This window comes from Nannospalax galili, unplaced genomic scaffold (genome assembly GCF_000622305.1).
Source record: "Nannospalax galili isolate Female #2095 unplaced genomic scaffold, S.galili_v1.0 scaffold397, whole genome shotgun sequence".
Lineage (NCBI taxonomy): Eukaryota > Metazoa > Chordata > Mammalia > Rodentia > Spalacidae > Nannospalax > Nannospalax galili.
The window spans coordinates 2,794,656-2,808,193 of NW_008341879.1; the positions used below are offsets into that span (position 1 = coordinate 2,794,656).

General features: G+C 41.0%; 1 protein-coding gene across 1 annotated transcript in view; it reads right to left on the minus strand.

Moving 5' to 3' along the window:
- Nkain3 (sodium/potassium transporting ATPase interacting 3) overlaps positions 1 to 12,139 on the minus strand; it is a 704,719-nt gene extending 692,580 nt beyond the window's left edge. The window contains exon 1 of the mRNA XM_008837596.1: positions 12,086 to 12,139. Within this exon, the coding sequence (XP_008835818.1) occupies positions 12,086 to 12,139 (54 nt within the window). The remainder of the gene's footprint in view (positions 1 to 12,085) is intronic.
- Between the last annotated feature and the right edge of the window lie 1,399 nt (positions 12,140 to 13,538).

Genomic DNA, 13,538 nt, shown 5'->3' on the forward strand with positions numbered 1-13,538 from the left:
TGACAATTAAAAGTATAAAGTTTAAGTGTCTGATAATATACTTAAATTATCTCTTTAGCCTTGGCATAGCCTCCCACATACGAAAATGATAGTATTTCCTTAACATAAAGATACAGAAATAAATACCTTGAAATAAAATTCATGCATATTTTCTTCTAATATCACGACAGTTTGTTTTAAGTAAGGAAATAGGCAACAGACACTTGGAAATCAATGTTTTTCTGTACTTTGTGTGGTCCTGAAAGGAATCATAACATTGCTTATATCTTTAATTCAATTCCCAAAACTTCTACCCTCTAATGAAAGTACCACTAGTAATGAAGGAGTTAAAAAAGTCTGTATGAACACACTGTGATCTATCGAAACAAATGAATAATAGATGACCAAGATTCTTCAATATGACGTAGGGTTTGTGAAATGTTATAAAACATTAAGTCTCCTACTTGTGAAATGCTTCTATAGGGCTCACGCGGGAAGCATCCCTGAGGACAGCTCTATGTGCATACCTCTAACCACAGCTCTCTGTGAGATGAAAAGGCTGTTAGAGAATCTTGGCAGGCCCTTAATGGTTCCAAGCCTTCATCTAATGCTTCTCTCTAATAGGTTGGCATTTAAGACACTCATTCAATGCTGTGGCTATAACACTCAGATCTTCAGCAATCTAGCACTCCAAGGCCAAGAAAGAGTTTCTTGTCAGACAGCAAAAAGGATTAGTGACTGAAACTTCAGGAGAGAGAAGACAGTTTGAGTTATAGAGTCCAGTGGGATTCATGGGTTATATTGGGCAGTGAGAAAGCATCCCAGAAGTGATTCATCGTTGGAGAAAATGGAGCATGCTCAAAGTTCAGAATGCTTGATCTGTTCAAAGCTTGTATTTCATCTTTTCATTCCAAAATGCAATAGGGTACCTCCTGAGGGACCCTAAAAATAGATATCATTAATGAGAAAAGGTACCTTCTACTGAAACAAAAGATAAATAAAACAAAAGTTCAAGAGGTCAATCGTCCCTACTCATGAGTCATGTCACCTGCTTCACATTTTAAAAGTCACTTTCGGGTAAGGAAATGACTCCTTCAAACAACTGCCCTTTGGAAGACCTTTGGCAGGAGTTCATTTCCTCTAATGCAGTCATCATATCTCACACATACAGTACTCTTGCCCAGGTTTCTACATTACACTATAGTGAAAAAACATGGCATAGCTAAAGCATCAGACATGTACAAATGAGAAGTTCATGTCACTTGAATGTGTTGCTTAATTCCCTCACATTTTAGTTTTTCTCATCTGCAAATGGCAATGTAATAATACCTGCCTCAAGAAGACATCTTTAAGAATAAGGAAGGAAATCTGATGGGTAAGTCTATTTTTGTCCATTTTGGAGCAATGATTACTTTAAAGAAAAATTAGATGATGAATATTACATTCAAAATAGGCTCTCAAATAAATCACCTTCTTCTAGCCTCCTTTGACCTTGAATAGTTGCTGCTTTAATTTGGAGACAGTGGGAAATAATAGTTCATTCCAGCCTGAAGTGCCAGATGTGGATGTAAAAAGACATATGAATCATTTTGATGTTGATTATTTGACATTCTGTGGGAAGAGCTAATTAGGACCAATAATGCAGGCAGGTCACTGGGTTTTGGAGTTAGTCCCTCCTCCAGAGTACCAGTCAATACACAGTAGGCAGAAATGACTCTTTCATGGGGAAGGAGTCTTGTTTTAATCAGTTGCTTAGGAGTGAAATCTGTGAGCCTTTATCAATTCCGGATCACTTACTCACAAACCAGTTAACTGCAAAATGTGTGAACGCTTCAGGAAGATCCAAAAGTGACTAAGGAGAAAGAGTCAATAATGAACTTTTTTGAAATAAAAATGTGTACATTATACTTAAATAATTTTACAGATTCATTCATAGAAATAAGCTAAAATATTTAGGTTATACAAAATGCTTTCTATACATGAATTAGTTAATACATTAATTAGTTATATGCAGAATTAATTAAGGGCTTATCAGTTCTTACTCATACAAAGAACACTGCTTTTTGATGAAAGACTTCACCTGGTGGTGTGTTAGTAAATGTTTAATAACGTTTAATAATAACTGGCTCTAGAAGACAGGCAGGGGTCATGTTTTGTGACATTTGTATATTCCATGATGAAAATACTTCTGCCATGATAGAATTTTTGCTACTGATAAGATGCCATTAGATAGAAAACTTGGAATAAATGTTCAATAAATGGCACATTCCTCTATAGAATTCCTGCCAAACAGTACTATAAATGTAAAATAACACTGGATGGTAAATATGTTGACTTTTGAATATGTATTACTTTGTTTTTAAATGATTTAGTTGTAAGTTTACATAATTTTTAATAAAACTGTACTTAAAAATTGGCTTAGAAAATATCTAAAAGTCTAATGGTAAACTCTCCCCAGCTGGCAAAGCTGGTACCAGCCCACAATTGGTTTAGCTTGCTATTTACCATCCAGCCAAAAAGAAAATATAGCAGAGAGAGTAGAAAGTGAGGCAAAATTTCCACTCTCCAAAATAGTTAGAATTTTCAGTGATGAAAGGGCACACATAATTCTAAATTGGAACTAAAAACAATTCTTCAATTATTTCTTGAGTAGCTCTCAAATTCAACATTGGTTTCTTTTCTTGAACTATTATTTTAAAGATCTCCTCCATCCATATTTCAAACTTTAGAAGCTGTGTGTGGCAGTGTATAGCTGCAATCCCAGTACAAAGGCAAAGGCAGGGGAAGCAGCACAAATTTGAGACCAGCCAGGGCTGCATGCTAAGGTTTTATCTCAGTGTGTATGCGTGTGTGTGTGTGTGCGTGTGTGTGTGTGTGTGTGTGTGTGTGTGTGTAGTAAAAAAATTTGAGGAAACACTGCCATTCATGACAATTTTATATTTCTCAATATCTTAATTACGATTGTCCACAGCTAGTTATTGCTAAAGGAAACAACTCAAGCACAGAACAAAATTCTTTATCTTAACTGATTTAACCAATCAGCTTGCTTAGTGTATGGCTTCCTTCCTTCCCTCCCTCCCTCCCTCCCTCCCTTTCCTTCCTTTGTATAGTACTCTCCCTCCCTCCCTCTTTCCTTTCTTTTTTTTTAGCAACGTATGTATTAAAGCTAGAGTGCAGTATAGAAGCACTGTAAGAAAATTGAAATAGCCAATTAAGTGAAGGAGTTCTAGATTTTTCTTTCTAATTATCTCACTGTTGTCTAAATCCTAGCCTAAATATTTGCTGGTTTGATTTTCACAACAATTAACACATTTGTCATCCTATTACACAACATTTGGACATTGACACTAGAGCTTGAATTCAAATGTAAAACTAAAGGCACCATTTTCCAGTCTCATACTGAGGCCTTCCTAGTGACAGGCAGAGCAAGCATTGATGTCATCCCAGTGCATGAGCCCTTCTGTGCAGTGCACACAGTGAGCCTGCACCTACTAAAGGACTGGGTTGATATAGTGTGTTTCCTGTCTCTCAGATCCTTTTAGCTTGCTGGTCTTCTGTTGTTACCATTATTCTCCCCAGTCTCATTACAACTTCATTGAATATTTGGGACCATGGCATAAAGGGAAGGTAAATGCATCTACTGTCTCTTATTCTACTCCAAAGCCTTCTGATTTTGTATTTATATTCTGGATTTGTCTGTTTAAAATTTCATCCTTATGGAGTAGAGGTTTGTTTTCTAAAATGATGAAGTCTTATTCTGTAATTCTATAATATAACTAACTAACTAAATATATATATATATATAGACATTTCTATAATAATAAGGTCCACATTGGCCTGTGAATTGCTGTTTAGTTCAAGTTCTCCTTGAACTCAGAGTGATTATCTAGCCTCAGCCGCCTCAGTGCTAGAATTGCAGGAGTGAGCCACCATGCCCAGCTTTAATTTTTATCTCCAATTTGTGACTTTAATTAGGCATGTGTTATCTCCCTTCTTTAGCAAAATGTACTTCATCTGATAAAAAAATTCTGGAAATGAAACCTATGTAGATCTATTATTTTTTGTGTTCATCAAAATTTCTACAGAGAAACCATGCAAAATTTATATCAGTGTGGTTTTTGTCCACAGTGCCAAAATCTTTAGGAGTGTTGACTCAAATTTTCTTATATTTAAATTACTTAAAATTCTTCTCATGATATATACCCAGATAATTGTTCAAATCTTTTCTGGAGACATAGTATGCACACTGACATATCTCAGGGACTATGCAAGAGAAAGTTGTGGGCAAAGAGCCTGTGTTTAATGGCAAATGTCACAGAAGTTCTGGGGATTAAAAAATGATTTCATTCCCCAAATTTATCATAAAGACCCTCTTCTTAAGAAAAAAAAGCAAAACAAAAATCTACAGGAAAGTAACTACAATAAAAATGAATTGATTAAAACTGGAGACACTATTTTAAAAATCAATAGCACCATACATAGACTAAAATAACACAGGTTTACACAAATATTTCCTCTTCAGTTAACTTTGCTCATTTCTATTTTCTTAGCCTTAAAACCTTGAAATTCACAGGAGTCTGAATACAGGTTGTTTATAGGACACTGAGATTTGATCCTACAGAACTGGGAATACAGCCTTGGGGAAGTGAGAAATAATTCTATATAATGGGATGTTTAAGGCAAATGGGAGCTTAACGTGAAACATGATTTTTTAATAGTAAGTAGACAACCTCGCAGAAGATAAATTCAAAACATCTATAGTAGGACAGAAAATCTGAAGGAAAGATTTAGGAAGAAAGGAATCACAAATTAGGTTTTAACCCAAAGAATTTGAAGTATGAGTCAATGAACTAACACGTGAAGTAACTGGTCTTTGACAGGAAAGATCTGACAGTAAAAATCTGTCAGATCAGGAGGCTTATACCATGAGTCAGCACTTTCTCATAACTGCCTTTCAGAAAGACACACCTGAATTAATCACAATCAGAATACTTATGAAGAGCCTGGTTTGAGATCTGCTGACCACATAGTGACTGTAGTCAATGATCCTGAGTGTTTCAGAATGGCTGAGAATGCCAGTTTAGACATTGGGACCCCCTGCCACTCCAAAAATCTGTGTGATGATTATATTAATTAGGTTATTTGAAACCCTCTCTGTCGCATCCTTATTTCAAAAATACAACATTGTTCTGATAAGTGTGTACAAATATTATTTGACAATTAAAAATAACAGTGATTAAATAAAGACTTTGGATTTCAGAGAGCAAATAAAAACACTGTTCAACTTCCCAAATGAGGTCTAGAACCATCTTTGTACTAGAGGCGAAATGTGAAAAGCAGACCTTTGAGCCATGCAGTGTGAGATCTGAGGATTCGTGAAAAAAATCCTCAGAGAAAAGCATATCCAAACACATCATGCCAGCAAACCTTTCATGGTGACAAAGCAGCACTGACCCATCGCTTGGCAGCCTCTATCTAGGTTCCATCCTGATGGGAGTGAACCTAACCCAGCCTTCATTGAGAAAGACCACTACACTTAGTCCACTACACTGATGTCACGTATCTTCGTGAATGGCTTACTCAGGAAGAGAGACATAGCCACTTTCCAGGAGCCCAATGGATTGACTCCATGGCTTCATAGACCCTGAGCCTCCAAAAGAGAACAATACCTGTGTTACTCTTACAGGTGAGATACAAAGGGGCAACTCTGCGAGTGTGGCTGAGTCAATCTGAGAGACCCAGTGCCTCCCTGTTTACCTTCAGAAATGAATCATCCCTCTCTTTGATAGTCTTAAGGAAGTCCAAAGTCTTTTCTTTCTGAGTTTATCGAACCCAGAGGACTTGCCTCATTTAAGTGACAGTCCCTCCAAATCTTGGTGTGCCTCAGAATATGCAATCATATTACCCCTCATTAAGTGCCTTGAGTCACTCTGTTACTACAGGTCCAGCAACTCCCAAGAAGGAACTGCCTAATAAAATTCCTCAAGCCCAACGTATTATAACTGGCAAGTTTTTAAAAACTTGAAACTACTGTCTCACAGTACTGGAAGACCAAAGAACAAGATGAGGGGTTCAGCAGTCAGGCTCCCTCTGAAATTAGTAAGGTGGGCTTCCTTGCCTCCTTCTAGCTTCTTCCAGTTTGCCTGTGCCCTTTGAGAGCATCTGTTGGCTCCTGACCTCTCGCTCCCTTCCATCTTCCACTGCCCCTCTCCGTGGGTCTTCCCCTCATCTTCCTCCGCTCGCACATCTTTCTGTCTGAAATTCCCTTTCCCAGAGCTACCAGACACACTGGATTGGGATATACCTTAATGATTTATTTTAACTAATTTATCTTTGCAATTATTGGTGGATATAACTCTAGTTTTTGTTTTGTTTATTTTGATTGACATTGGCTTTGTTTTGTTTTTGATGGAGTCTCCCTGCAGCTCCAGCTGGCCTGGAACTCTCTTTGTAGACAAGGCTGGCCTTGATCTTCACAGAGATCTCCCTGCCTCTGCTTCCAGAGTGCTGGGATTAAAGGCATGCACCACTATAACTCAGCCTTGTTTGGTTTGGTTTTGTTTTGCTTTGCTTTCTTTTGTTTTATCTATGTTGTCTGTCTCTCACTTGAACACAGAACTCTCTGACTCTGCTAGTCTGCCTGGCCATATCACCCCATGGGTTCTCTGTCTCCCTGTCCTGGAAGAATTCAAGGCAGGCCACCAAGCTCACCAGGAATTTGTGTGGGTGCTGGAGATCTAAACTCCTGTCCTCAAACTAGCACAGTCCTTTGGCTACCCACCCCCACAACATCTACCTTGAAATATCACCTCTATTTTTGAAGTAAGATTCTTTTTCTTTTCTTCAGTGTCCCTTGCTGGTCCTTGTTTTCCGCTTAGTCTGCTCAGCTAGTCTAGTCCCTTGCTAGTCCTGTTTTCATTGCTAATCTCAGTTGTCTTTATCATCTCTTCCAAGGTGTTCTCATCCATTACTTTAAATACCAATGTTTGCCATGATTCTTAATTCTAGAGATTTAGTCCAGTCTGTTCTGTGAGGTTCATACTCAGGAGTCTGGCCATGGGAATCAAAAAGCCTCTAAACCAGCTTTCTTATGTTACCACACAGTTCTGTTTGACCTGCAGATGCACATATACCTGTCCCCACCCGACTCCATCCATGGTCTATAACAGCACAGTCCATCTGTTCTCCACTTGTAGGTCAGCCCTCAAACTTTGGCTGATGCAGGCTGACTTCCACACCACTCACATTAAAAGTCTCATTATTAGCCCTGGTAAGTTTCATAGGATGAACCAGAGTATTGAAAGAAAAACAAAGGAAATTAAATGATTAAGAAGTACATTGCACAGCAAAACAAGAGCAATTTAAAGTAAAACCGTGCAAAAAACAAAACTATTATTATATCTACATATCAAGAGAAATGTGTTGCCTTATCAGCTGTTTAGTATCTCTGGTAGGTAAGCTGTACATTTCATATAACTTAATTGAAAACTTATCACAGGTATACTGCCCCATTCAGACACCACCATGTTTTATGTCCACAGTCCAGTGTCAGGGGTGCTCTGCTTACAAGATGGTTTGAAGGCAGAATAGGAATGCATGAAACTTTGCTTTCACTGTCAGTAAATAAATGCTAATTTTCTTTAACTTGAGAAGATGTTTTCTGAAATAAAAACATACAACCCATCTATATGTTAATAGCTGACTGTTTTAGTATGTCTCTCAGGGTTTCTGTGACTATAAATATGTCATCTGAGTTTTGACTTTTAATGCACTGATTACCAGTTCTGACAATAAATATGGCTTTCACCTTAAGAACAATACAAAGTATAATGAATTTCCCTAGTAACAATATGACAAGGTTTGTTGAATATACCTTAGCGTCTGGTATCTGTGATGTTGGGAAGATGCCTAACGCTTTATGGGACCAGGGGCCACCACAGTGTGATGATCACTTCCCTGAGACAGTGCTGAGAAAATTGTTTTGAAATGGCATGTGGAGTTAATGACAGAACTGTGAAGTATGCAATTAAGGCTTATTTAAATACCATGATTAAAAGTAAGTTAGTTAACATATGATCAGGTGACCATTTTAGGTCTAGACTCTGTGTATCTGATAGTAGAATACATGTTATTATAAAACACTCAAAACCAAATGTATCTTTACATAAAATATGTTTCAAAGTTCTTTCATGACTTCATATGTGAGTGAAATGGTAATGAATCACTTTTTCTAGGAAGAATCATTTCAGAGTGTTTTTATGGTCATGTTTTCCCCTCTTTAATCTTGTCCATCAAAGTCAGAAGCATGAATGTAGAATACATTTTTGCTGAGAAAGGTAACGATGGGGCAGAACCAACATGGTGAAAAGAGCAAAGTAGCAGGCAGAGTTTGCAAACAGACACACACCCACAGATTGCAGCCTAAGCCAAAAGGGAGACGTTCTCTCCAGCTAGATTTCCCAGCATACATTATATATATATATATATATATATATATATTGCATATAGAGTCAAATGGGCTATATAATTCTGGAAGGAGTGAAGTTCACAAGAAATAGACTAAGATAATTAAAAGCCTCTCATTTCTTCAGCTTCTAGGAGGAAGGCCTGGGCTGTCTTTTTGATGCTTTTGCAGCTGAGTTTTCATTACTGTGTGGGTTCTCGGCATCAAATCTGAGCAACAAATGTTTTTCCTTCTTTACATTTGTACTTGGTTATGGCTTCATAAGCCCCATCTTCCAAGAGTTGGTGGGAGGTGACAAAAACATGAAAGGTCTGGGGAGCACAGCCTTTCAGTGGGAAGAGCGCCAGGGCTGGGAAGCTGGGCCTTCCACATGGCATGCTGGAGCAGCTTATAGGGGCTCAGACAGTCAGTTTCTTAAGTTTTCAAGATTTTTGTGAGCCAGTTGTTCACAAAACTGTAACTATTATTAAAAATTGAATTACACAAATTTAGAGACATCCTATTCCAAACAGAGGTAATAAATATTTAAAGATCTTTTTTAAATTATTTGACCATGTTCTACTTACCTGTGATTTTGAGTTGTTTATGCCTCTAATTTTATCTGCCAAGTGAAAATACTATGTAAAGATGTACTTGAAGTATTTATAGCAAATAAACTGGAAAATGCTACAAATTGGGGTGTGACTTATTATTGACTGATTGCCTAGGCTTAAATTTACGGGTATACAAGGAAAGAGTTTTCCAGACAGCTAATCAGTTATTCATGAACTCACAACAATAGTGACAGCATGAAATCCCATGTAAGCTCAAACCAGACAAAATCCCAGTATAAACATGAGAAAATAAGTGAGAAATCCTAAGCCTACCTAAGGAACTATTAGCAACTGATGATTGCTGGGATGGATGGAGGGAGTCAGTCTCTTTCAAGGGTATGACTCTGGATAGGTTAAAGAAGCTTCAGTGGATGAAGCCACACTTCTTAAGGACATTTAGGGACACAAATTCGACTTTATAGGAAAAAAAATATATATATATATACATGTAGAGTGTATTAAGTGGGTAGAGAGTAGCAAGGGAAGGTGAAGATAGGGGAGGGGATCTAAAAAGAAAAAAAATATGGCTAAACGTCTTTCAATAATGTACACTAAAACTAAAAGTTTTTAATATCTGTACCACTACCTTGTCAAAAGAAATCGAGGAATGATATTTTCACTACTTGATTTTTTTTATGTAATTCAACAGAACAACCTGTGCATGGCATTGATAAAGGCCACTCATTTGTTTCATTGTGCTTTTCTCCTTAAAGCAAATAAAATATGATCCAACCTTTACATCCCATCTATGAAACTGAGTTTGTCAAATTGATCAAAAGGATTCAGCCAGATTTAATTTACATTTATACCAAGAATTACTGTCCATTTTATTACTGTGATTGTCAAAGTACTATTATACTTTATATAAACAATTGTGTGACATAATCATGCAATAGATATGTATGCTTTCTTTGGTTTATGATGTAGCTATTAAACATGTGTCACTCCACTGTCTCTACCGCCATGCCAACCTAATTAATTGAAAAAAATTGTTTAATTTTATGAGTTATTCATCTGCGAATCAGAGAAATGGGTACCTTCATCAGATAATAATTTGAGGAGTCAAAAGAAATGTTTATGTCAAGACGCTGCATAGATTAAAAAATTGTGCATTATAAAAACATGACAAATATGTTTTGCTTTCTAATATGAATACTAAAATCTTTCAAGGTGTGCAAGAAGAAGAAGAAGAAGGGGGAGGAGGAGGAGGAGGAAGAGGAGGAGGAGGAGGAGGAGAAGGAGGAGGGGGAGGAAAGAAAAAAAAGGAAACTAAATAATGTTTGGTCTCTACCCTCAAAGTGCTTACAGTCTAATCATGGCATGTATATGCAAATAACAAGATAATTTCAAAGAGGATATAATGGCATAACAGAGCAGACCTACAAAACGTCATGATGTTAAAGGAACATGGGTGACTTTACCTGGAGGCTCAAGGAGGCCATAGAGAAGATGGAGTTTCCAGATGAGGGTTGAAGAATAGGTTGGATTTGTATTGATGGAAAAAAAGGGACAGTAAAAGCATTCTCGGCTGTTGAATGAAACCTCAAAACTGTTATCACAACCACTATAATCAATGCAAATTGAAGCTATGACTGTACTGATAAACGTGCATGAAAAGCTTATGTTATGTGTATGCAAAATTAAAATTGTGTCATTATGGAATACACAATCCAGTGTAACTTACAGTCTTACAGAATCAAGGGTTAAAATAATTTTTTCATTTTTTAATATATAAGCCATTCCCATTTCTAAAATTTAGAGTTTAAATGGTCCTTTGGCTTTTTTCCTTAACTGAAAGAAAATATTTATGTTAAGGTGACTCTTTAAATTCTGTTTTTAAAAAGAGCAATTAGGTTTTCATGGTGCAGAGGGATTATCTAACAGACTTCACTCATAGCAAACCTAAGAACTGACCTGTTTTGTGTAGATTATGGAAGAAATGAAAAGGGAGCTTTTAGGGGACACTGGGAAAAGTGGAAAGCGGAAACGTTTAAAAACCTTCAGAGAACAAGGACTAGCTTTTAAACTGTGTTATGGTGTTGTTACATCTCTCAGTTAATGAGCCTTGCAAGCGTTGCCATTACTCTGTAAAGTTCATTGAAAGCATTTTGCCTGGCTTGTCAAAATACTCTAGTTACATCTTTGTGGCTTGACAAAACAAATGGAATGTTTCAAAGAAAACTTGGCAGAGCACCTACAGAATATCAGGTGCAGTGACAAAGACAGGCCTATTAAGTGCTCACACAGGACAGCCTGACAGGAGGGCTGTGGCCCTGACCTCTGGTGGCCATGGAACAGGCCTGCGCCCGTCCGAGTTCCAAAAGGACCGGGAGTATTTATTTGCTTGGAACCAGAAAGGTCTTTTTTCTTTCCACTCTGGATTCCAGCTTCCCATTCCACTCACTCCCTTGGCAAGACCTCAAGCCAAAGAGAGGCCCGTTTCGCTCTGGTCTCCTCATGACGGCTGTCAGTCTGCCTCACCTGAACATGCAACATTTCAACAACAGCACAGCAGAACCGAAGGGATGGGAGCTGAAATTACGGTTCCCAAGCACACAGTCACAGCTGGAGTCCGAGACTCCACGACCATCACCTTTCCACCTGCTCAAAGTAAGAACCAGGAGAGCTGAGGATGCTGCTCTAGAAGCAGGCTGCCCTCCATGCACCTTCTAACTAAAAAAGAAAACCCCCAAGATGAAAGAGCCCCAAGCCCCGGAGTACGGAGTAACTTCTGCAGCGGCTACACAGCCGGGTGTGCTACAGAGGGGCAGGGAAACCGCTCACTCCCGGAGCGCCAGCAGCTGCCCCGGGACCGCCCGGTGAGGCCGGGCGGGGGCGCAGTGAAGCCCGGCACGCGGGACCAGAAGTGAGACCGCGCCCTCCCGCGGGCAGGAGCGACCCAGCGAGAGGCGCTGAGAGCCAGGCAGGGACAGCCGGGGTCCCGCACGAGCGTCCAGCTCGCTTGCTGGTCCCTAGCCGGGAGCTGCGGATGCTAGAAAGGACCCCACCAGCCGGTCCAGTCCGGCAGTGGAGCCACCCGAGCACTCACCAGCTGCAGTGCGCAGAGGCAGATGAGCGAGCAGCGCCCGGTGCAGCAGCCCATCGTGTCACCGGCGTCCCAGCCGCGCGGCTGGCCAGCGGTCGCCGAGCTCCGGGGACGCGGCCAGGGACTCAGGAGCGGCGCCCCGCGGCGCTCGCACGTCCGGCTCCGGCTTTCGGGCCCGCCGCCGCGGTTCGGCTAGCTGTCGGGCTCCGGGCTCGCCGCCGCCTTTGTTAATCTCTCAGCAGGGCTGGCCGAGGTCAGTGCGGCGGCACGAGCCGCGCGTCTGGCGGGGGTCCCTGCCTCCCACTGTGCGGGGCTGCTTCTTGGGGAGGGGGAGCCCGGCTGGCGGGGGACGGGAGGAGGCTACAGATGGTGAGTGGGTGAACGTCTTTTAGGGGAGGGGAGTGTGCAGGAGGTGGGCGTCTGGTAAGTGCCGTGGGCTGTCTGGGTCGGGGTGTGCGCGGGTGTGCGCGAGTGTGTGTGTGTGTGTGTGTGTGTGTGTGTGTGTGTGTGTTGGGGGGGGACAGTGAGAGGGAGCGCCAGGGGGGACACTCGCTTGATAGGTGTCTGGGGAGAAAGAGAGAGAGGGGCGGGTGCGAAGAAATATGAGAGAGGAGAGAAAAAAAAATGTGCGGGTGTGTGCGAGTGTGTGTGTGTGTGTGTGTGTGTGTGTGTGTGTGTGTGTGTGTGTGTGTGTGTGTGTTAGGAGGGGACAATGAAAGGGAGCGCCACAGGGGACAATCGCTTGTTAGGAGTCTGGGGAGAAAGAAAGAGACTGGAGGATGCGAATGAATATGAATGAGTGAAGCTGGGCAGCCCTAGGGGAAGGAGCCCCTGGCGCTCCAGCAACGGCCGAGCGGTGGGTAGGGCGTTCTCGCTGGGGTGAAGAAGGCGCTGGAAGCCTCTGCCAGAGAGAGGGTTAGCAGAGCTGCTCGGGAGGTGGATAGGATTAGTTTGCTTTGCTTTGTTTTGGTGTTTGGGGAGGAAGCATCCACAGACTAGGAGCTCTAAGTGAGCGCGCGCCACAGAGCGCCAGGCCAAGGTCCAGAACCCTCGCCAAGACTGGATGGGGCGGCAACCCGGCGAGGCAAGGAGACTCAAAGATGCACCAGGCGCAGATCTTGGTCTCAGGCCAAGGTCACTTTCGTCCGCCGTGGACTGCTGCCCGCTGGGAGCTCTTGCTAGACTCTGCAAGGGAAAGTTGGACAGAGTTGGTAGGCTAGGGAAGCTGCTAGGGACATTGTGGAGAAAGGATGCTTCTGCGGGAAACTAGCACCTAGACCAGCCCGAATGCTGGGAGAACTCGCTTAGGGATCTAATTCAAACAGCCCCAGAAATGCTCACCAAGGTTTTGAAAAGGGAAGGCAGGGAAGAAAGCATTGTGTGGTCTTTCCATAGGCATGATACGCTTCTGAAATAAAGATAAATATGAAGCGGTACCATAGAGAAATAAATTGAG